This window comes from Cnephaeus nilssonii (genome assembly GCF_951640355.1).
Source record: "Cnephaeus nilssonii genome assembly, chromosome: 9".
Lineage (NCBI taxonomy): Eukaryota > Metazoa > Chordata > Mammalia > Chiroptera > Vespertilionidae > Cnephaeus > Cnephaeus nilssonii.
The window spans coordinates 74,004,765-74,030,699 of NC_137080.1; the positions used below are offsets into that span (position 1 = coordinate 74,004,765).

General features: G+C 36.3%; 1 protein-coding gene across 2 annotated transcripts in view; it reads left to right on the top strand.

The window, feature by feature from the left end:
- Positions 1 to 25,935, top strand: part of COL21A1 (collagen type XXI alpha 1 chain) — a 169,320-nt gene that overhangs the window by 137,989 nt on the left and 5,396 nt on the right. For both annotated transcript variants that reach the window (XM_079781606.1, XM_079781605.1), the window contains 7 exons: positions 7,601 to 7,645; positions 9,803 to 9,856; positions 10,869 to 10,922; positions 14,296 to 14,349; positions 16,636 to 16,707; positions 18,315 to 18,350; positions 22,045 to 22,089. In XM_079781606.1, the coding sequence (XP_079637732.1) occupies positions 7,601 to 7,645; positions 9,803 to 9,856; positions 10,869 to 10,922; positions 14,296 to 14,349; positions 16,636 to 16,707; positions 18,315 to 18,350; positions 22,045 to 22,089 (360 nt within the window). The remainder of the gene's footprint in view (positions 1 to 7,600; positions 7,646 to 9,802; positions 9,857 to 10,868; positions 10,923 to 14,295; positions 14,350 to 16,635; positions 16,708 to 18,314; positions 18,351 to 22,044; positions 22,090 to 25,935) is intronic.

A 25,935-nucleotide genomic window follows, 5' to 3' on the forward strand; every position in this document is an offset into this window, starting at 1 on the left:
TAAGTAACATAGAAACTATCTGGTCCTGGGATAATAGGTATATTTCTGAGGTAGACAAAATAATGACTCCCCCAACCCAAGAAAGATGCCTGCATCCTAATCCCCAGAACCTGGGAATATGTTAATTTTCATGGTAAAGAGGTTTTACAGATAGGATTGAGGTTAATGACCTTGAGATTATTGTGGATTATCTGGATGGGCCCAATCTAATAAAAAAATAAATATGAAAGAAGATGGGTAAAAATATTCAACTGGAAAAGGATCTGATTTGCCACTGCTGGTGTTAAAGATAAAGGAAGGGATCCATGAGCCAAGGAATGTGATTTCATCTGGAAACTGGGAATGGTCCTCAGTTTACAGCCAGCAAGAAAATGGAAACCTGGGTCCTACAACAGCAAGGAATTCAATTTTCCCAATAACCTGAATGAGTAGGAAAAGGATTCCTCCCTAGAGACTTCAGAAAGGAGTCAGCTCCTTGCCAACTCCTTGAATTTAACTCAGTGAAACCCATGCTGGACTTCTGCCTATAGGACTGTGAATGAATAAAATTTATTGTGTTAAGTCACTAAGTGTGTGGTAATTTGTCATAGGTCAAGAGAAAGCTAATACAATTCCCTTTAATTTTTTTCTTTTAGTAAATGTTTATTAGTGTATCATCTCATTATTTTCAATAGAAAAAAAATGGGGATATACAAGTACATTATATGAACATAACAAAACTCACAATGGGCTGAGTTACACAATAAGTACAATAATTTAGGTGTAAAATTATATATGTAATATTTCAAAAATGAGGTTATCAATAAAAGATACTTAGGAAGTTATAGATATAATTTTCAAATAGTTATTTGCTTTTTATCATATAAATGAATAAGATTAAAATTAATTCATTTTCTTCAAATTGCCTTCAACCTTTGATTTGATGTTTTAAAATATTTTTATTTGTTGACTTACATATTACTTTTTTAAAATTTAAAAATCTGTATTGTTCAAAGTATTACATATGTCCCCATTTTCCACCATTGACCCTTTCTTAATATATTTTATTGATTTTTTTACAGAGAGGAAGGGAGAGGGATAGAGAGTTAGAAACATCGATGAGAGAGAAACATCGATCAGCTGCCTCCTGCACACCCCCTACTGGGGATGTGCCCGCAACCAAGGTACACGCCCTTGACCGGAATGGAACCTGGGACCTTTCAGTCCACAGGCCGACGCTCTATCCACTGTTTCGGCCATAGACCCTTTCTTGCCCGTACCCCTGCCCACTGCCCCAGGGCTTCACCAACCTATTGTCCACGGGTTATGCATATGCATACAAGTTCTTTGGTTAATCTCTTCCTACTCACCCACCCACTCAGGCCTTCCCTCTTGAGATTTGACAGTCTCTTCCATGCTTCTCTATCTCTGGATCTATTTTGTTCAAGTTTATTTTGTTCATTAGATTCCACATATGAATGAGATCATGTGATATTTGTCTTTCTCTGACTGGCTTATTTCACTTAGCATAATACTGTCCAGCTCCCTCTATGCTGTCCCAAAGGGTAAGAAATCCTTCTTTTTGACTACTGTATAGTATTCAATTGTGAAATGTACCACAGGTTTTCATCCTCTCATTTATTGATGGCCTCTTGGGCTGTTTCCAGATCTTAGCTATTGTAAATTGTGCTGCTGTGAACATAGGGTTGTATACATTCTTTGTGATTGGTGTTTCGGGTTTCTTAGCATATATCCCTAGAAGTGAGATCACTTGGTCAAATGACAGTTCCATATTTAATTTTTTGAGGAAATTCCATACTGTTTTCCATATGGCTGCACCAGTCTGCATTTGTATTACTTTTAAAAAATATTTATTATAATTTTCAGATTTCTCTGGAAAATGGTATACAGCTTACTGAGTCAGCTATAAAGGTCTTTGAAAAATCCATGTCCCATTTTCTCCTGAATGAGAAGTTCACCACAGTTTGTCTTGAGTTATACAGTGACATTCCATGTGCCCAAAATAATATGAGCTGCACTTTTTAGGTTTTCAGAGGATCAGAGCTTAGTTTAGAACAACTCTGGTATTACTTTGGAACTTTTCTTTGAAATGGAATTGGTTTTCAGGTTTACATATGTGTATATGTATATGTTCCTTTTAACTCACTAATGTGTTTCACATGCATGGTTTCACTTGCTGTTGTCCAGGGATGGGTTATTTTTCTGTAGTTGAGGGGAGGGGTCAGGGCGGTTCTATGACGTTCCTGTGATGTGGCAGTGCAGACAGTTCTCAGGTATTTTATTCTGGTCCTCCTCCACCTCCTCTGGGTTTTCAGGGATGTAATTTTAATTTAATAAATATTTCCTTTTTAAATCTTGTCCTAAAAAATAATACATTTGCAAATCATGTAGCATATCTTCTCGGCCTTAAAACTGTATAAATGCCTTGAGATTAGGGTGAGAAATGCCAGTAACATGAAGCAACTTTGCAAAGCGCTCTCCGATAGCTGTTCCTTTCTGTGGCATCTCTTGTCTCTTTATGTAACTTATTATGACAGATGGGTGACATTATCTGTTATACATAAGTATGAGGAGCCCACAAGTATTTACCAAAGAATAGTCTATTGAAATTATTTGGGTAATTTGGATCCAGTCTCATGTGGGTCCTGGTTTGTAGGCTAGGGAGAAAAAATTCATCCATTGTTACTTAGATTGCTGTTTCTCCCCTTAAAGATCAAACAGAGTAGTAAAACTGTATTGAAGTATTAAAGAGGGTAGTAAAACCAGTAATTTCCATATTAAGAGTTCATTGCAAGTACTTGTAAATTGGTTTCTTTAAGGTCTGGCAGCTATGACTGTGACTTACTTCTCTTCAGAGTTATCACAGAGCAATCTTTTGTACATCATTCATAATGATCTGTCAGTTTGGAATTTAAAAACACTGGATTGAAAAATGTTGTGGAGTTCACCTGTAAATATATTTGAAACTTTTGGTCATATTTTTCTGGGGGGAAAAGTGTGTTGAAATATAAATGTTTTTAATAGTGATGAAATATAAATGTATTTATAGTTCTGCTTTTAAAAAAAAGAGAAGTCACTGTAGTATTTTTCTATATAATCAGAGTCAGCCAAACATGAAAAGGCAAAGGTAATGAATGAGGGCAATGCCTGCATGTTGCCGCCCCCTAGTGGGAAGCCGTAGATTGCCAGAGTCATCTTGGAAACAATGGCAACTTTTGGAAATGAGCATAGAAAATGGCAAGGTGGAAAGACAAAACAGACTTCCTCAAAATAGAGAAAAAAGACAAATTTTGAGATACTGAAAAGAATGGACTCATTTATTTTGTAACTTTAAAAGGTCAGGGAGGGAGCTGTGAAAAGACAGTCATGAAAATCCAATCATTATCATGCCAGCATTGAACTAAGCACTTGTGAAAGTTCACTGATATGATGTACCAACTCCATGAATTAGGTTCTGTTATTTCCCCCATGTGTGATATAGTGATACTGAGATTTCACAGTTTAAATAACTGGCCTGGAGTCAGTTAGCCACTTCATAATGGACTGGCTGACTCCAGAGTCTAAATTTTTAACTGTTTCGTACTACTTCTGTGTTCTTTTTAAATAATCATTGTAATCTTTGTAACTAATAATAGTAATACTTTCAACAAGAGTTCTTCTTTCATTGACTCTCTGGGAATAAATAAATAACTTCTTTATATAAAAAAGAAGACATAATATGCTTCTAATATTTTGAAAGCTGTGTAATATTAAGTATCTTCACCACTACATAGAAACGTTGAAAAAATTGATTTTAAAATATCATTAATGGGTTGCATCTGTTTTCAGTACATTGAAAATATTACATAACTTAAAAGCATATTTGATTCAAGATGCTCTAATTTCAGGGGTGAGATAAATGTATTCATTATATGTGGGGAAGTATAAAGTGATATTTTGTCTTTTCCAAGTAATATACCATGGATACATCTTCTTCATTATAAAGTGGTCTCTAGGAAATAGGGACCAAACACTTTATTCTAAATTCCTATTTTTAATGACTGTTTGTTACACAGCAATGGTTTAATGGTTACAGAGAAGCTTCTAGAACATTTATTTTTATACCCACATTTTTCACCACAACATTATACAGGAATTTCTAGCTGACTCTCTCCTCTTCCTCAAAACCCAAACTGAAATCACATAAGTGGAAGAAATAGGTCTCTTTACTCTTACCAAATAGAAGACTTGTTTCTGTCTTTACTTGTACATTTCACAGTTGTCTGAACCCAGACCACACAGGTGAAAGAGAAATATAAAGATTTAGCTTGGAAAAAACATTTGCTCTATAAAGTAGTTGTTACTAAATACTTTTGGATCAACAAACTGCTAACTTTCAAATGGTTTTGAATGATATTTCTGCTAATTAAAATTGGTAAAGTTTAGTCTGTTTCAATAAATGCATTGGGAACCCAGGAGAATATTATCTAGGAGAATTTTATTAACTAATAAAGCTCTGAATGATTTTAGCTCTTTTGGTTAACCTCTCTCTCAATAGTCTTTTACTCCATGCACACTCATGATATTACATTAGTTTGGCCAAAAATTGTTTTTATAAATTAATTTTACATTTTGTTTTTAATATCACATAGTTTTATATATTTTTGCTTGTTACTTACAAAATAAGTATTTAATAATTCTTGGTATAAGTGGAATAGAGGATATAACTTCTTTTCACATCTATGAAATATATTTTAATGTTCACTAATTTTAGAAGAAACACAATAGTTGAAAAATAACCTTTTTTTTCCAACCTGAAATTCTCCCCAAATATTCGCAATATCTGATATGTTGAGATAATGTAAGATTTGTGGCTATGTCCTAAGGTAAACCAAGCTCAGTCTTAGAATTACTCAGATAGAAGGGTGTCAAATCAAATCCAGGGGGTACATGTGGGGTTCTCAAGGATTTCTGGGAGGTGGAAGCCAGCTTGCTACTCAGGAATGCCTGGGCATAACTCTGTTTCCCCCCAAAGTGAAGGTGAAGACTTGCTGACTCCTGATTTGGCTTTAGAAACAAGACTAGAGTCAGGATATCTGTAACTATTTCCTATTATTATTATAAATTATGAAGGGCATAGAGACTTGAGTAGTGATTAAGCCCTAAATAATAAAGGACTACTCTGTGCAGCAAAATTCAGCTTTTCAGGTTTGCTTGTGTCATGGGCAATTACATGATCCCATTAGGGATTCTTGGGGCCACGGGACTGTTGCATAGAATAATGTGTGGCCATCTTGACACAATTTTATAAGGAGATTTTATTTAAATTCAGAACTTGATCTAAACTGATTGTGTGTGTGTGTGTGTGTGTGTGTGTGTGTGTGTGTGTGTGTGTGAGTGAGATTTGGTTGCAGATGCCATCATTTTAAATGGGGCCTTTATTCTGAACAATATTGATCTTGATTTCTTTGAGAATATAAATTTTCTGTATATGAGGATACAGTTTATATTATTCTATGTTCATTATACTTAAAACTCAGTTTACTTTGCTTTATGTTTTAGAGTGTTTATAGAATGTCCTGGGTTCATGTTTTATAATGTTACATTGAAATTTAATATTATTTTATATTATATCTAGTTAGTACATTTATAAATGCTTGTGTTTTCAAGTAGACTTCAAACACCTGTAGATAGCCATTGCTTACATGCATTTAAAAAATATATATTTTATTGATTTTTTACAGAGAGGAAGGGAGAGGGATAGAGAGTTAGAAACATCGATGAGAGAGAAACATCGATCAGCTGCCTCCTGCACACTCCCCACTGGGTATGTGCCCACAACCAAGGTACATGCCCTTGACCAGAATCGAACCTGGGACCCTTGAGTCCATAGGCTGACACTCTATCCACTGAGCCAAACCGGTTAGGGCTCTTACATGCATTTTTTTTCTCTGCAAAGGGCGTAGACCCCTGGCAAACTGAATTGAGCCAAGTAGAATAAAATTGAATTGCAATTTATAATTCAAGTGGATTTTTAAACTAGAACTATATGCTCCTGTCCTGTACTAAACAGAATCTATATAATAAAAGCCTAAGCGACCATTACAGTGGAACGACCGGTCGCTATGATGCGCACTGACCACCAGGGGAAGACACTCAATGCAGGAGCTGCCCCCTGGTGGTCAGTACCCTCCCACAGGGGGAGTGGCCGCTCAGCCAGAAGCTGGGCTCATGGCTGGCGAGCGCAGCGGTGGTGGCAGGAGCCTCTCCAGCCTCCACGGCAGTGCTAAGGAGCAGAGGGCTGAGCGGTAAGGAGCGAGGGATCCTGGATTGCGAGAGGGATGTCTGACTGCCAGCTTAGGCCTGATCCCCAGGGAGGATTGGGCCTAAGCCGGCAGGTGAATATCCCCTGAGGGGTCCCAGACTGCAAGAAGGTGCAGGCCAGGCTGAAGGACCCACCCTGCTTCCGCTCCCCCCCCCCCAGTGCATGAATTTTGTGTGCTGGGCCTCTAGTTGTATTAATAAAATCAAGATGTTAGAGGCAAAATTATGGCAGACTGTCCCTGTAATAGAAGATATTTGATTTCACTGATAGTGGCATCTCTACCACTTGCCCTGATTTACTGAGGAGAGCACTGCTTATTCTTTGTAAACCCTAATGATGCAGAGGGCTTTCAAAGAAATACTGATGGGGCCCAATTTCTTTCTCTTTCACATTCTCTTTTCTGCCAGATTGTGAGCAAGCGCGCGCGCGCGCGCGCGCGCGCGCACACACACACACACACACACACACACTTTAATTATCCCATCTTAAGTGTCATCAAGAAAGGAGCTAAGAAAAACAATTAAAAAAATGAAAATTGATTAGTGTGATTAGCACCATCACTGTTTGGGTGAGAAATGATTATTTTGATAAATGTATTGAAAGACTGAGTAGAATTACTTTCTTATTAATAAATGTACTATTATTCTCAAATTTATAAAATTAACATTAATTTCCTCTGACTCTTGCTAGAGGACTTGTACGTTCAGGTTGAGCCATGTGGAAGACCTCTCTGTTTTCCTGTCTCTCCACAAGCTGTGGCCTGCATCTTCTTTATGATTTTATTAGCAAGGGAATCATTAGGAGAAAGATTATATTTTACACAAGGAGTTAGGTTTCTGGGTATTTCAAGGCTCAGTTCGGAGGAAATTATTTAGTTTCATCAGTTTTTAATTATAGTTGTGATATTGTGAGGGCCTTTGGGACTGTTAGGTTAAATCTGAACTCTGACAGTTTTTATTTGCATTATTCTTGATAAGTAACACAGGAATGTGTTTAGATGAAATGTCCTTATTTTATCACTTATGTTGGTCTGAGGGAAGAACCAAGGTTAATATCCTCAGAGATTTTTGAAAGCCTTTATTTTAAACTTTTAGTATCAGTAGATGTTCATATAGTATCAACTGTCATAAATTTCCTGTTTTCCAAATTGGATTATTATAAGTGGAAGTGTTATAATGTAAATGGATATATTTGAAATTATGCATTATTTATAAGTTAAAAATCCAATTATGACCTATTCTCTAATGATACAGTCAACAAAATTTTTATTTAAAATTTTATTTTATTTCTTTTTAGGGAATCCCAGGATTTCCTGGAAACCAAGGATTAATGGGACAAAAGGTGAGTAATGATGAAAGTTGAAAGATTTGGGCCTGGATCAGCTTATTGAAAGGGCAATGTGTCTTCACCAAGAATACTTTTTTACTACATTCATGGCAAGTCAAGTGTTCAAATACAATATAATTTCAGAAGCTATTATTTTACAAATTAGTTTTTATTGTTATTTTATCCAGATAATATTAATTTGCATTTACATACTTGCTTTCTATTTTACTAGGTTACTTTTCTATCTTGTGCTCTTAGTAGTAATTTTACTACTTCCTGAACTATACCTTTAGAAGTTCTTTTAGTATAAATAGCTTGATAATAAATGTTCAGTTTTTATTTAACTAAAAATATCTTTATTTTACTCTTGTATTTGAGACATAATTTTGTACAACATACAATTCAAGATTGATGATTATTTTCTCTTAACACATTGAGAAATTTCTTCTATTGTCTCCTGGCTTCTGTTGTTACTGTGAAATATCTGCTTTGATTCTGATGACCATTGATTTGTGTCTGTCCCTTTCTTTGGGATTCTTTTAAGTTATTCTCTTGTTTTTAGTGTTGTTGAAACTCACTGTGGTGTATCTAGATAAAAATTTCTCTTTATTCATCCTGGCGGGAATTCAATTTGCTTCCTGGCTCTGTGGGATCATTTCTATTAACTCTATATAACATCAACCATTACCTCCATATTACTACTATTTCATTCTCTCTGTTGCATATTTCTGGAATTCTTGTGAGATATATTTATCCCTTCTAATTTTGTCCTCTATATCCCTAAATATTTTTTTATTTTCATATTCTTTATTCTGTCTTACATTCTGGTTAAACTTTTTGGATATATTTTCCAGTGTACTTATTTTTCCTTTACTGTGTCTAATCTATTTAAATTAATTGTGTGTTTTTTGTTGTTGTTTTTAAATCCTCACCTGAGGATATCTTTTCCATTGATTTTTTAGAGAGAGTGGAAGGGAGGTAGAGTTGGGGTGGGGGAGGTAGGAGGAGAGAGATCAATGTGAGAGAGATACATAGATTGGTTGCCCCCTGCACCAGCCCCAGCTGGTCCCCCCATATGTGCCCTTGACCAGGATTCGGATCCAAGACCCTTAGGTGTGCAGGCCAACACTCCAACTGCTGAGCCACACTGGCCAGGGCAAGTTCTAATTTTTAATAATATCTTTTTATTTGTAATAAATTTTCTTATTCTGTTTTCAGTCCTACTAGTCCTCCTGGTTTTATTTTTTAATTTGTAAATATTTCATATACAGTTTTAAATTCTGCTTCTATAGTTTGTGGATATTCCTGTTGAGTCTCCATCTGTGGCTTGCTGCCTCTTTCTTTCTTGTTGATTGTGAGCTCATTGCTTATCTTAGTTGGTGGGAATCCTGTCAGCTTAATTGGAGATGGAGGGCTGCCTCCTATTGGTAGCATGGACACCATTTCAACCCTCTTTGAAAGTTCTGCCTCTATAGATGGCTGGTCCGGCAGTCAGTTTCATGAGCTCAGCATGTACTCTCAGACAACCCCAATCCTCTGACTCCTGCACAGCTCCAAATCCGCATAATCATAGCCTCAACCCAGAGTATATTTTATTAAAACGAGGGATCTTTGAAGACCTCCCCTACTTCTTATAAGACCGGCATTTTCTCACAGAGGATGCTCTTTCTGTTTTTTTGTTTGTTTGTTTGTTTTTGTTCTGGATTCAGAGAATCCCTTGGAGCACCCAATGAGCCACAATCCCAGAAGTTTAAATCTGAATGCTGTTATTCCGTATTCAGTTTTTGTTTTTTTATTAGTATGTTTTTACTATCATAGATCTTAAACCCTGATAAGTAAAAAAAAATTTTTTTCTTTATTATTCCTCCCTGTTGTCTCACCTTTTTGTGAACTGCTAGGTCTTCTTTGAAAGACTGGCAAGTGTCATACCTGATTTCCTAATGAAAATATTTGACTTTGTAAGTCCACAGACCCCAGGCCCACGTCTTTAAGGTGTTCAATTCCTGCCATTCCAGCCTTGCCTTGCTCCTTTCTTTTGTAGTACAGGAAGGGAAAACGGACCACACTGGGCTGATTGGTATTGAATTTTCACTCTGTAGTGCCTGGGTTAGAAATTTCTGGAAATGAGTTGATAATTTCCAATTTTAAATTTGATCTGTATTTGATTTTTAGGGAGAAATTGGGCCTCCAGGACCATTAGGAAAAAAAGGAGCTCCGGGGATACCTGTATGTTAATGTCATTATTACCAGATGTTTGAAATATTGTTACTGTGTACCAGGAGTTTGTATTCTGGAGTTCACAAAACTGGATGGGGTGCAGCAATAAGATACTTGGGGTTCATCAATTCCATGTATTTGTATGAAAGAGATAATGTTTATGTCCATTTTTCTAGAAGAGTCTAGATTTCTTCAGGTTCTCAAAAATTTGACCACCCAAATAAAGATCAGAGGCCTTACTATAGATAAACCAGAAAATAAATTTCTAATATTTCATTATCTGTGCTATTAACCAGTATATTTTACATTTTATAATAGCAATCACATCCTAAATTGACATCAAAGCATAGTATTGATGACATGGTATTTTTAATATGGCCATATTGAGGTTATAGTATTTTCTGATGATATTAATTGAATTTTTATTTTGCTCATCACATTTCCTTTGCCATATTTAAGAGAAAGAAGATATTTTTAGTATACATGATGGTATTTAAAGTACAACAAAAACTAAATCAGGTCCTTTTGCTAGAGTGGTTATCATTGTCTTATTATGAATTATATGTTTAGCTAAAAATATGGCCATTTTGTAACTTGAAGAGAGATTATTATATTCAAAGAATTTATTAGATTGCAACTCTTTCAAAATATTGTTCAAGAAAATAGAAATTGTAAGTAATGTTGATCAAGGTAACATCTATGCAGAAACCTAATTCTTCACCCTCATGATAAAAGGAAGAATGAGTATAGAAAAAAATAAACTTTTCCTTGCATCTGTCTTTTACCAGCCATTCAGTAACTTGTGCTATTGTAGATTCTTTGAGCAAAAATTTACAAGGACTCTGCTAGCTTTCACTCTATATTGTATAGGTTGCTTAATTACTTTATTATGATGTGTGTAAGGAAATTTTCCAAATAAGTGGGTCAATTGTTATGAGAATATGTGGCTTGGAAATGAATTTAAATTTTTAAAATGTTTTTCTCTATATTTTTTATCTTGAATTCCCACTTAAAAATGTAGGGTTTGATGGGAAGCAATGGCTCACCAGGTCAGCCTGGAACTCCAGGATCTAAGGTAAATATAGGACAATCAATAAGATTGAGAACTTTGTGTCGAATGACCATTTATGTACTTCAGTAAAAGTTTCAACTACATTGATTTTATTTTGAATGTGGTTTTAGTTCTAGGAACCATCGCTTGTAGGAATAAAATCTTAGGCAAAAACTATGCATATAGAACAGACTAAAGTAAAGCAGGTCTGGTTTAAGCTGGGAAGGTTCTAGACTCCCTCACTACTCAGCTCCCTCTTCCCTTATTGGCATCTCAGAGGGCACTGAGGAACACGTAGAGTTCTATGAAGTTTAGTGCCAAACCCACTGACCTAAAGCATTAATGGTCACCAGTTTTCTAGTCCTCTCTGTGGTATTTTTATTTAGTGGAATGTATATGGAATTTTTATTCATGAAATGTGAAATGCCTTGTAGTGAGTTTTATTAGGTATTTCTTCCCTAAGGTCTATGGGTAAGATAGCATATTATCTTTACTTTCAGAATTTAAAAAAGTAAGGCAAGCTTGATGAATATATTTAGGATGTCAGGTTAGGTATTCTCATGGTAGAAATGAAATTCTTGTAATACCACGCTATGACCATTTGCTAGTGTATAGAATCCTGTGCTGAGAAAACTATTTTTTGTTGTTGTTACTTTTTTTTTTTTAGAGGATGGAACTAAAGATGTCCTGGCTAGACTCAGGAAGCTATTCTCAACTATTTAATGAGTATATTCTAGGAAAATCTTTCAAAAGGAAGTTATATAATTGCTGTTTTGGAGGTATTTAACTAGACTTTTTTTTTTTTTTCCCAGGGGAATAGAACCTGGCATACTAAATGAGTAGATGACCTAATGTACTTTGAGTTTCTGAAGCATTAAAAAAAGAGAGAATAGAATATCATGGGAACCTAGTGATTAGGGAAAAGTAGCTGCCCTTTCACCAGTGTGGACCCATGTGGATTCTTGGAGTATTGTGGGTCCAAGCAGCAGTAGGTGTGCAGAGTTGCTGTAAAACCTTTGAGTGACTCGGCTTGCCAAGTAGAGGTTCTCCATACCTTCTCAAGGTCATTTTTTAAAGATGTGGAGTAGTTGTATGCTCTTTAAGTATCTGAGATACAATGACTCTCCTATCATACTCTGGATTCTCTAAATTTTGAGAATACAATCTAAGATTTTTATCAGATTTTTATTTTTTATTGTTGATACTACTACAGATATCCCCCATTCATCAGCTTTTTAAAATTAGCCACTTCACATTATTGGCTCCTACTTAGCTGGAGGTCAATTAAATCTGCTGGCTTTTTCCTAAAAGATATTTGTGGCATTTGTTGATTTCGCTGATTTGGCTGGGGAGGCAAGTGGTTGTTTCCAATATCACACAGTTTGTTATTTTTAACATGAATTACTATAAAGTTTAATTTCCCTCATCTTGAACTTGAGCAATAATTTTGTTAAAAATAGACTCAGGATGTTAAAATTATACATGTTAATGTAATATTTTCAATGAAACATTTTAAGTTTTTTTTTTTTCACGCAGTTTATTAATTAGCTCAAGTTTTGGAAACCTTTTCTGCAAAGGGCCAGATACTAGTACTTTAGTCTTTGAGGACCACATAGTCTTTGTTGCAACTACTCAACTCTTCTATTTTATTGCAAAAACACCCATGGGCAAACACAAACCATGTGGGATATGCCAGTGTTCCCCTAAAACTTCATTTACAGAGACATGCTTTGGTGCTCGCTTCGGCAGCACAATCACTAAAATTGGAACGGTACAGAGAAGATGAGCATGGCCTCTGCCCAAGGATGACACGCAAATCCGTGAAGCGTTCAATATTAAAAACAAACAAACAAACAAACAAAAAACACAAAAACAAAAAAAGATCATGCTTTGGGCTAGGTTTAACCCACGGGTCATAGTTTACTGACCTCTCTATTAGCTTATTTCTGCCAGTTTTGTCAGGTATATGTATGTGGACTATGCCTTCAGTATCATTGGCTAGAGTGGGACAAAAAGCTATCTTAGAAGGGCAGGGGTGAGGTTGAAACGCTGTGGGAGCTCTCCAGAACACTTCTAATTTAGATTGCAATACCTCTTTTTTAAAGAGCTGTTTAACCATTAGAAGTCTACTTTACCACACTGCATTCCAGTTTTCAAAGACATTACTTGACTGGTATTAGGACATATTAACATAATCAGGCCATGTAACTTTTGGCAAGGCTTCTGACATCCTTGATGTCCAGCTTAATCACTTGTAACATTAGAAATGTTAAGGAGCTATTGTTCTATGGCTCAACACTGCTGTTATGTGCTACATGCTTTAATTAAATCCATATCTCAGGTTCACATGTTTCTCAACATGAGCACTTTTCCAAAGCTGAACATGAAGCTGGTTCCCTTATGAGTGAGTCCAACTTGGCTATGGATGATCATCACCTGCTCCTTTCAGGTGTCACACGGACCTGTTTAATTAGGGCTTTTGCCAGATGCTGACTGGGTTGTGATTTCAGGTATTATTGTGTATTTGCAGACCAGAACAACCGTTGACAATTTCTCCTTATTAGCCAGCAGGCCTTTTCTCTCTTTTATATCCAATCATCTTGTCCTGTCTTACATTCTTTGCTGTCAATTCAGTCTTGCTCGCCAAGTTTCTGTTAGAAAGGACTGTGCTGGAATCTTGAAAAAGAGCACAAACTAAACATTTTCTGATCTGTATTTCTTCAAAAAAGCCACTGTACATTGGAAGCTAGGTTTCTTTCCTTCAGGTGCATCCTGAAGGTGAGCCATAGTGAGAAAGGAAAACAGCAGAGGAAAGATCTTCAACCTAGAGGATGCTGTGAAAATATGTGGCTGCAGTCTGTGCGGTGTGGAGACCTAAATATTTTAATCTCTCCCCTTATACTTGGACCTGCTTGTATAAAACACACATACTTTTAGAGAGCTTTTATAAATGTGAAAACTCACTTTCTTGCGTAAAAGAGTTTTTCTTCATAAGTAGGCTTAATGTATAGAGTCCATGTTTCAAACAAGTGGAAAGTTGAAAATACAGAAATTATTTTATTTTGTTCATTCTCACTCTTGTAGGTAGTGATATTCCTCCATTGAGTTTTAGAAAGAGTGGAAGAGAGGAGGAGAGAGAGAGACCGATGTGAGAGAGACACATCGATTGGTTGCCTCCTGCATAATCCTCTACCAGGGCCAGGCATTGAGCCTGCAATAAAATATGTGCCCTTGACCAGAATTGAATCCAGGACCCTTAAGTCTGCAGGCTGATGCTTTATCCACTGAGCAAAACTGGCTAGGGCTAAAAATTATTTTAAATAGATTTCTATAAATGTCCATATCAGATAAATTATGACTCATTTTTTTTAATTCAAATGTTTTGATGCATTGACAGGGAAATAAAGGTGAACCTGGACTTCAAGGGATGCCTGGGGTTTCTGGGCTCAAGGTAACTGTGATTTGATGCACTTGGAAATATTTTCAAAGAATTATAAGTTGCTCTCTTTATTTGATAATATTAACATTTATATCTCTTAAGAAAAGTTATCTGAAATTAGGATTTCCTTTGTCACAAAATTAAGGTACATGAAAGGAAATGACCAACATGGACCAATTAACTTCTGTTTTTTGGACACTTTCTCATAGTTTGGGTAATAAATGCATGAAATGTGCTTTGACTTGATTTTTCTGGAAATGGTTAAAGTCGTGTGCTAATATGAACCTTCTTTCTGGTCTAGAGAATATCACTCTCTCACATGAGTGGAAACAAGAGTGGGTGGCTCCCATAAGTTGTGCTGTTCCTTTGTTTGCTGATGGATGGGACTTTATTTTCAGAGTGGGGACCCAGGGCCGCCGTTACCAGTTTCCCTCAAACCATGCTTATGTTTATTTCGTGAGCTTTTCAGTTCCCTTCAGCTTTTAAAAATCTAGTGTAATATTGAGCAGCTCAGGAGCAGGCCCAATGAGCAAAGAGAATAAAACTTAGTTTCTACAGAAGAGTTTTAGGATAGAGTTTTGGACTGATGGTTAAACACAAAACAAAACACTAAAAACCATGAAACATTCAGGATCGTGTCCTATCTCTTAGAGTTTTAACCCAAAGATTGTTGACACATCTTCACTCAATGCTTTCTGAGAACCTCCTTATTTAAAATTTAAAGATACTGCGTCCAGTTTCATGGTGTGAGGCCTCAGGGACCGGAGTAGAGGCAGCAGCAGCAGCAGCAGCACAGACACACCAGCACGTGCTGGGATTCTGCCTCCAGGTCATGCTGGCAGGCAGGGTCCTCACTGTTCTGCCTCTGGACTCTGGAGCAGATGCAACGGAGCCTCATGGATGAAAAGGATCGGATCATCGCAGTCATCCACAATGACACTCGCTGGGGCAGGGCCAACAGAGCCAGGCTCCCGCAGGAGTGACAGCAGAGGCAGCAGCTGCTGCCACCACCTGAGCCTCCCCCACTGGGGGTCATGCCCCAGCACCAGTCCCTGAGCCTCTCGCTTGGATGGAGCCTGCTGTGTGTTCCCTCCTCTCCAGACTCCCCAGCACTCCAAACCCCTAAACACGTGCAATAAAGTGGTTCTCAGCACTCAAAAAAAGAAAGAGAATAACCCCTATGAGATGATGAAGAGTAGACAATTTGAGTTAAGATAACTCAGGGATATTATTTTTTTAAAATATATTTTATTGATTTCTTACAGAGAGGAAGAGAGAGGGATAGAGAGCTAGAAACATCGATGAGAGAGAAACATCAAACAGCTGCCTCCTGCACACCCCCCACTGGGGATGTGCCCACAACCAAGGTACATGCCTCTTGACCGGAATCGAACCTGGGACCTTTCAGTCCGCAGGCCGACGCTCTATCCATCCACTGAGCCAAACCGGTTTCGGCTCAGGGATATTCTTTATTCTGAAACAGCTCAAGAATTTGCTTCTAAGAAAATAATATTCCATATGTATAAAGAAAAACTACAAATGTGTACCCAATTTAACTACAGAGATGTTCACCTCAATATTGTTTATAAAAAATTTTTGAAAAAATGTTTAACACTATGGGAGTTTTAGTCAATAAAATATGGTAAATCAATAGAGTTGAATACTGTTCTGTGATTTAAAGATTATGTTTTAAAAAACATAATGGCATATAAAGAAATTCATAATATCAATATGTGTTGAAGTAAAAGATGAAAATTATGCATACATAGCACCTATTAAGTAACTAAGTTATGTATGTGTGTTTGTGAAGGGTAGAGAGAAAATAGATAACAAAATAAAAATAGTGGGTAATGAGATTTTCAATACTTTTTATTACTTCTATTTACTTACCAGTTTTGAAACAATAAGGTACATTTTTTAAAGTAGCATATGAGAAAAAGCAGTTTTAAGGAGGAAGAAAAAGTAGTTAGTAAATGGAAAAAAAGATACCTATGTTTATTATTTTCACTACTTTATTATTTACTTTATGAATGTTATGAAATATAATAAAGTACCAAATATTCATAAAATTTTATGGTATGCTATCAGAAATTCTTAACTATAGAAAAATATAGATGAGGTTTTATTGGGAGTCCGGTAAACTTGTTCTTCTTTATTATTCCTATAGCAATAACTCTAAATGTCAACCATTTTTTTTTAGCAGCAATTTAAAATTTGAGGTATGTGTAGAAATAAAAACAGTGGTATTTTTCGTAAACACTAGGTCTGTGATCTTCCTGTAATTTCTGTGTTACTTAGGGAGAGCCCGGAGCAGTGGGCCCGCCGGGAGAACCAGGGTACCTGGGTTTACCGGGAATCCAAGGGGAAAAGGTGAGCATTGTTTAGGAGATACAATTCACTTTTCATGAGCTGCTAACATGTCAGTTTTCCTTGGGTGAAAATTGGATAGTAGGACTGATTATACTTTTAGTGATAAGCTGACCTGTATACTGTGTTTGAGCTAATGCTCATATCTGTGGTGTCTTTCATGTCCCGATGTGGGTATTATCTTCTAGATGAGGACCTGGGAAGAGGCTTTCAGATCAGAAAATATGAACATACAATTAAATACTATTCTGTAAATTTAGACTGTTTTGCAGTCAATCCAGGTGAGTCAAGAATGTTTCAGGAAAAGTATTCAACGTCAGGCACGCTTACCAAAATATGAATCGCTCTTACTGAAACTGGGGCAAAAGTCTGAAAGGATAAAGATTACAATCAGATGTTTGACCATAAAGTTTCTATCTATTAACAATTCTACTACAGAGAATGAATTCTGTTAAATTCATTTAAGGAGTTTAAAATACATGTCGCATATGCTCATATAAAATTCTCTCTCTCCTTCTCTTTCAAGGAACCCTGAGCTGTATCATTAGTTTGAAGGTTTTAAGCAACAAGTGACTGTCCATTTGTTAAAAAAAGTCTATGCCACTATAAATATATGCATTTCAGGTTAAAAGTCGATATACTGGCTTTTATTCTGGAAAGGATACAAGCTCTTAGGTTTTCCTCTTCATATCTTTTGCTGTTTCAGTTTTTCTGCCATTTTGTTTTTCTATCCCTCATGTATTATCTACTTGGCCCCTAAATTATTATGCCCAGTATGATCCTTGACCTTTTGGTTCTGATGAGCAGTAGGCAGCACTTGCTGACATAGGAATGACCTTCATCGCAGCAATTAAATGTTAGATCCTCAGTGAATATTAAGTAAATCTACTGTGAATACATAGTTAGATTTAGAGCATTTCCTTGTTCAGAAATTTGCCATATAAAAGAAAATCTGCATTCTGCTTGCTGTAAACACAAAAACTGTATTTTGTTTGCTGATAACATGGTGCGGTGAAAAGAAATTTGGAAACTGTCCAAGTTCAACTTTGGGAGAGCGGTCACTCTTCCTGATCTGTGGGTTCATTATCAATACGCACAAGGACCTTGAACTAGTTGGTCTCTAATGTCTCTTCTAACTGAGAAATTCTAGGAAGCTTATTATTATGGAATTTAATCCCCCCAAACTTCATTTTGAAGCATATGTTTTTTAAAATATCATTTCAACATTATGTTTTATTTCATTGTTTCCTCTAACATTGTGGCTACTGTGAACTTAATGGAAGATTTTTCAGTTTGATTTCTTAAAATAACATTTGCCAAAATAAATCCTCTTTTCCTTGTTTAACTTCAGGTTATGATCAATATAGAAAAGTTTTCTTCTTCTGTTAAAATAGAAATAGTAGTAAATTTTCTTTTCACTGTAAAAGCACAAGAAAATGTTCATTTAAAACATCATTTTGACAGCATGTGATTTTATTCTCTTCCCAAATGTTGTGTTGGAGTCAGCTTCTGTATATAAGGCATTTGTGGAACTTGTATGAGATCATATATTTTTCTTTGCTTGAGACATAATATGCTACTATGATACATATAAAATTGCCTTTTTGCAGGGGGACAAAGGAAATCAAGGTGAAAAAGGCATTCAGGTATATTGTTGGCTTTTTTTTTTTTCTGCTTGGCTATAAAATAAGGTCTTTATTCTTTTAATGCTTTGGTTGCTTTTCCAGTTCTTTTGTCTTTTACCGTCAATATCTAATTGTTAAATTCCAGCTTTCTCCTTTTGTTACTAAACTGTTCAGACCATGTCAAATCTAAGGTTAAGATCCCTAAACACCAATCAGAAAGAATGTATGCACCCCTATGTTCATAGCAGCGCTACTTACAATAAATAAGATCTGGAAACAGCCCAAGTACCATCAGTAGATGAGTATATATAAAATTCGTGGTACATTTACACAATGGAATACTACACAGCTATAAAAAAGAAGGAGTTCTTGCCCTTGGAGACAGTATGGATAGACCTGGAGATTATTATGCTAAGCAAAATAAGTCAGTCAGAGAAAGATAAGTATCACATGATCTCACTCATATGTGGAATCTAATGAACAAAATAAACTGATGAAAACAAAAAAAAGGACCAGAGGCATGGATACAAGGAACAGACTGACAGATCCAAGACGGGTGGGGGCTGGGGAGACTGGAAGATTAATCAAAGAACATATATGCATAGCCCATGGTCAAAGGCAATAATGTGGTGAAGGATGGGGATGGGGGTTGCTGGGTGGAGGAGGGAAAATGGGAAAAATGGGGAGCATCTGTAATAGTGTCGCCAATAAAATAAAATAAAAAGATTTTTCACCACTTCATTGTAAAAAACTTAAAACCAGGTGATTCAACAAAATAAAGATATATATTTTATTGCACACTTTAATATATATTTACTTATGTTTATAGTGTATATGTTTCAAAATGATTTGAAATGGCTTATGGCACAAGTAAATTTGATAAGAAATTATTACTATCTAATGTAATACTAATCAATGGAAGGAAACATACTAATCAGTAGAAGGAAAATTAAACATAAAACTATACTGGGCCAAGGAATCTAGGGTGGTTAGGAAGGTCATTTCATTTTGGGTGTCTTAGCAACAAAAACAAAGAGGAGAACCATGCTACTACGAGGGAAGACTAGGACAGTTTCACTTCAATTTAAGTAGCTATTCAAAGGGTTTTTTCACTCACTGAACACTGACCCATAAATAGGATGCCACTAGCAGGATCAATGGTATGCTTATCTGGAATAAATTATATCTGTTGGTCTTTCAACCTGTTAAGTTTTAGAAATGGAAGACTTTTCCAAATGAAGCATCCATCTTATATTAAAAAAAAATGCTGTTTGAAATTTTAACCCTGCTATTTGGCTTCTGTAAATGCTTGCTTGCTTAAATAATAAGGAAAATAAGACTACTCCCACTTCAGAGAGGCCATTAAACCTTCCCCGGACAAAATTATCCGTGCTGGCACCAGGCCAGGCCTTTGGTTGAGGTCTCAAGGCCCCAGCACATAGGGGCTCTTTAAGAACTTGCAAAAGGGGCCAGAAACACCCCATATTTGGGAGACAAAGAAGGTAAAAACATATAAATAGGGAAAGTTCCTCCATGTTGGGGCCCAGAATTTGAGAGACATTTTCCTCTGGACCCGCGCATAATAAATGTAACTCCATCTCTCTAAGTGTTGCTTGGTTCTTCTCTGGTTTTCTGTAACACAACCATGAATTATAAATCTAATGTCCAGACAGTACTTTTACAATGTTTTTAAGATTATAAAACTCAGTTATCATGGCTTAGTTTTATGTAGAATAAGCTTAATGTGAAAAGAAAAATTCTTTGCAAAATTTTACAGATAGAATTTTGAGAGTTCTAGAATTTTTGGAGGCATAAAAGGAAATTTCAAATAGATAATAATAGAGTCAAAATCTGCTAGGTAACCGTCTAACAGTTGGTTTGTTTTTTTTTGTTTTTTTGTGTGTTTTTTTTCAGAAAAAGCATTTTTTTGTTGTTTGTTTTTTACTGAAGATACTCAAGTATTATTGTATTATTGTGATTTTTCTAAGTTAATTTTGAAATTAAAAGTGAGGTAAATTTTAAGTAACTGTGAGCTCTAGACCCATATATTCCAATTTCCTTCTTGGTATTGCTTTTGGAATACCAAGGTCTCATGTACCTCAACATGTTTAAATCAGGACTTGTCCTCTTTCCCCATAGATTCTTTGTCATAGTAATTGGTACCACCACACAGTTACCCAAGAAATAAAGTCTTAAACTATCTCCTACCCATAGATTCTTTGTCATAGTAATTGGTACCACCACACAGTTACCCAAGAAATAAAGTCTTAAAAGTCATCTTAAAACTCAATCTCTTTCTTCACATGCAATTTTATATCTAAATGTCTCTTGAACTTGGCTCTTCTCTGTTCCCTGACCCTCCCCCCTCCTCCCCCGTCCTAATCATTTCTTATCAGTGGTCCTGGATTACTGTAATATTTTCCTAACTGGTCTATTTGAGTCCAGTCTACTTCCTCCCTGCCCCCACTCCCCCCTTTACCAGCTTGCAATAACTGAATTACCTATCTGCTTAGGAATCCATCAATGGTGTCCCACACAGTTCAAGATAAGATCTGCCTCATAAAATTCCTCCTGGTTTAACTGAATCTTCTTCTTCAGTCTTCTCTCTTGCCACTCTGCCCACTATTATCTATTATTGCCCACTGCTTTAGCCAAAAGAAATTACTCGTCTTTGTTCTGTAGTTGACTCCCTCAAACACCCTCTTATCTTTTCTCATTGACTACCTCTTTGTCATCCCAAAAGGTTGCAGTCAAAGTTGAGTCATCTTCCTTACTCTCTCTGTCAGATGTCCCTTTCTATGTTTCAATAGTATTCAGCCAGATGTTTAATTGTACATTGTACACTTATCAGACAGTTTTTTTTCGGTATTCTGTTTTTTTAAAATTTTCATCCTTGATTTAATTGATTATCTTTCCCACCACTCAGTAAGCAATTTGAAGGCAGCAATGCTATCTTTGTTTTCATGTCTCTAAGGTCCCACAAATGGGTGCTTCTCAATGAATATTGGGAATTCACCTATGTAAGAAAATGAATAAATCACTATGTAAGAGTGATTTAAAATTTTAGTCACTAGATTTTTAATTGATTATGTTATCAAGGCATATATTTTTCTAGAAACTGCTAGTTATCTTGTTCCACAAAGGAATGAAGTAGTGCTTCCAGGTCTAGTACAATGTCTTATAAATGGTGGAGATCCAAAAATATTTATTGAGTGGACAAGTGTGTTTATATATTTATCAATTTTCTCCCTTCTTGTGTGTCCTGATTTAATTATATTCATTCAAAATATATTTGCAGTATATTTTTAATTTTTAAAAACCCCTTTAAAGAGGTTTTCTGTCCTCAAATGAGTATAATCAACACTGAACATAATTATGTCATTGAAATTAATAAAATGTCCACAGCCATTGGATTTTTAAATTACTTTCATGCTGTTAATGTGGACATGGAAAAACATTCTCAGTTATCTAAAATTATTTACATGTTCTCCCAAAGTTTATTTCTTGTCTCTATCTATTTTAACTATATTAGGTAAATTTTTCTCTCACTTTTTTTTTTTTTGAGAGACTTCCCTACATCTAACATCATTTACATAGTTGCATTACTGCTTTTGTGCCATTTATTCTAGACTATAGAGTAACACATGGTTTGTTTTTATATGTGATTGTATCATAATTGTGCAAGCTAATTAATAACGTTTGTTAAATTTTAAAGGGCCAAAAGGGAGAAAATGGAAGACCAGGGATTCCAGGGCAACAGGTATATATTTTTTTCTTTGCTGGAAAATGAAATAAGGAATAATATAATTGGGCTGAGTGAGGGTTACTTTCATTAAAAATAGAAGGGAAGGGTCAATGTACTATGAATTCTAATCATACAAGGATGAAAATGCTAGGTGGTGGTGGTATACTGGTTTGCTTTTAATTGTTTTACGTTCACTTTCTTATCTCGTTTCTATTGGTGGCTCTGAAACTTGCTTTTCAATGCTTTTTTATGGCCACTTACATGACTGAAGGTAGACAATGCCACCCATTTTAGAAGTATTTATTGGCCAAAGGCAGCGGTACAATGACAGCATCTCCATACCTACTGTTTAATCTTGATTTTCTTCTTGCAATATGAACAGTTGAGGCCATATGTAGTGGAGGAATGTACTTGTTTTCCTCTAGTTTGTTCAGAAATATAAATTACTACACCAGAGACTTATTAAAATCTTATTTTGAGGGATGGTATTATGAAACAGATACATAATAAGATTGTTTTGCTTCTTCCCTGATTAAATCCTCCTCATTAATTAGTGTTCTAATGAGATTACCATCTGGCACATAAGTTCAGTTGGAGCCAAATTGAACCAAAAAGAGCACGAAAGTGATTAATACTTACATAGCACATCTCCTGCTGCATCGCCTCTACTTAAGCTCAGTTCCAACTTGGTCCACATTTAAAGGGCAAGCTGTACATAGGAGCCCTCCCATTGTTATGGAATAAAGAATTTATGGAATTGGCACGGAAGAGACAGTTGGACACTCTGAGGTTTCAGGAAAAGCCTTTATTCAAAGCAGCACTGCTGGTTCAGGGGACTCTAAGATCTGGAATTAAGGAAGGGGCAGTGACTTCAGGAATGTGCATTAGGGACATTGATTAACTTAGGTACAGAGTCCAGCTGCTAGTCTCCTATATTCTTTCACAAATGGAGTTAATTATCAGCTAGCAAGAGAGTGCAGTAGAAAGCAGGTTACTGGAACAAATTCAGACTGCCAGCCCCAAAAATGTCTTATGCTCCCCATCACCATAGGGTGGTCACTTTTGCGTGTGGGGAGGAGAAAGATTCAGTAATTACACCAGTTCTGGAGACACGTGGATAAAACCACGTGCTGTCTCTAAGGACAGGGGTCTCGGTGTCCCGCGCTTGGAGAAATATGGAAGTCCACGGGGAAAGTGTTTAAAAGCATATGGCCCCAAGGTTGTCTGTAATATGGGCTGGAAGGTGAGTGCAAGATATTAAGAAGAGTTGAGAATTTAGAAGCTAACAATAAGCACCAAGGTATTTAAGAGGAGAAATAGATTGAGTTTTCCACGGTACCACAATGTTAATGAAAAATGTCTCTTAATTTTTGTGATCCTCCACTTGATTCAAATTCACTTGATAACACTACCAAACCTATCCCTGTTTCCCTCCCTGGCCACATAGACCAACCCCCTCAGTTTCACTAAGTTAATCACACACTATTGAAACAGGAATTTTGGGGGGTGAAAAGGACAGGTTTTAGGAAATTTGAGAAATTTTGGAAATTAAGGGGACCATGGAGGAAGCACAGGGCTGCAGAGCAGCAGAAGGCATGTTTCCATAGAATGGGGAAGCTGAAAAGCTGCAACAGGTACATTTCCATAGAATGAGGGAGCTGGGAACAGCAAAAGGTCTATATTTACAAAATAAAGGGAAAGAAGTCCTTCATCCAGAAGGAGAAAAAGCCCAAAGGGAATAGGAAAACAATAAGGAAGGAGCGGGGAGAATCTCTGAGGTTCAACCTTTGAGCCCAGGAGTTACTATAGTAACCAGTCCAAGGGAATAGTGACCATTCAGAGGGGATATCAAGGCACCAGGATCTGCAGCCTTTATAAGCCATAGGGAAAAGGAACTCAGTGGGACTCTTCCCCCTCCCTATGTGGGAGTCTGTACTTGTTCTTTAATAAATTTCCACCTTTGCTATACCATCTTCTGTCTGTGGATTCATTCTTCGACTCTGGAGGACAAAGAATCCGGGTTCCAGTCCAAAAATTCCATTTCACTATCTATAAACAGTCTTCCCAGAGGAGAAGGGGTCTTCATCCATTCAACCTCCCTAGCCCAGGCCTTTCGCCAGAAATTGTTACTCACAATAACTCTCTAAACAGAAGGATACTTCCTTTGGAGTTTGAGCTCACACATAGTTAGCTCACTGGTTTGCTTTTCTCTCACTTCTCAAGGAAAATAGCAAGTCTACTCTCTAAGAAAGGATTTGGATTCCCTAGACAGCTTCTGCCCTTCATTGAAAGCTGCATTTCCCACCCCCAGGAACTAAGCTGATGTGGGGGACCCTGGGGCCAGAACACTTGTTGCTTTTCAGCAGCTGGATACTCTGCCCAAACTCTTTAAGTCAACTAAGTCTGAGTTCCCTGTCATCCTACTAAGTGCTGTGCATGTGTAAATTCTTGGCCTTCCTGTTATGAATGGAATTCAAGTGAATGTTTCTCTCATGAAATCATCTTAGTGATTCTCGGATGATAGCTGTTTTCAGTTTCAGCTCTAATTCAGCTTTAGTCCTGAGAACTTATTATTTTATCTTTCCTCTTGCACTGAATCCAGTTGTAGGATTATGTCTGGTAGGGAACACTGCTGCATTTCTTCAGAATCCTCAATATTTAATGAATGGCCTTACAGAGAGAGTTTACTAAGATTTTTATATTTTTAAATTACTCTTTAATTTGAGAATCTACCTTTCTCTGTGCCATACACTGATTTTACCTAATTTTTATTTCCTTTTGCCTAATTTGAATATCCATATTTAGGGAACCTAGAAATAAATCAAAATAAATCCTCAAATTCAAAATTCATTGTGTGAAATGTTCTACACTACATTTTATATTGAATTGAAGAACATCAATTTTTAATTTTAAAGTTGAATAATGAAATCCTACCTGTGTCCGTGAAAACCATACCCTTGTTTTGAACTGATATTGGTGATTTTAGAGCCTTGAGTGTGATGAATTTCAAAAATGGAAAAATGTAATGCCTTCCCTGAAAGTTCTTATTATCTATATTATATCATTGGAATGAATATGTGAAAAAGATGAGTGAAAATAATTCAATATAGCCATTACATGTATCCATATCCAGTGATTTACTAGCAGCGAGTGGCTTAGACATAGACAAATAGGCATTTTCTTCCCTATTAATCTCTTTTACTGGTATCTTTGCTTTAATTTGTCTTTGATCAGTAGTATGCAGTAAAGTATAACTTTAAGAGCATATACAGGAAAATGTAATACTCTAAATTGCAAAATAAAAGCATAAATATACCTTATCTTTCCTTATTTGAATTTTAATTTTCATTAAAATAGTAATATATTTTAAATTCAGCATAAAATTTATTATTGTTATTTTAAATTTAAATATAATTCAGATAGAATCCTATTCTAACCTTATATTTGGTCTGTAGCATATAAAATATTCATATCTAATAATGAAACAGTTATGTAAATGAACATTCTACCTAATAAAAGAGTAATATGCAAATTGACCCTAACTCCGCTACACCCACAAGCCATGCCCACCAGCCAATCAGAGCGAGTATGCAAATAAACCCAACCAAGATGGCTACAGCCACAGAGAGCAGGAGGGAGGCTTGGGTTTCCCAGGCAACGGAGGAAGCAAAGCTTTCCGCACACCCTGGCTGGCCCAGGCCTCCGCTTAAGGCTACAAAGTTTCAATTATAGAAGGTAAACAAATCCAAACAGAAATGGCGGCAACCGCGGAGCAAGCAGGAGGCTTGGCTCTGCTCCAGGCTACAAAGTTTCAATTGTAGAAGGTAAATAAATTCCAGATACAAGAGCCTCTGCTTGGGT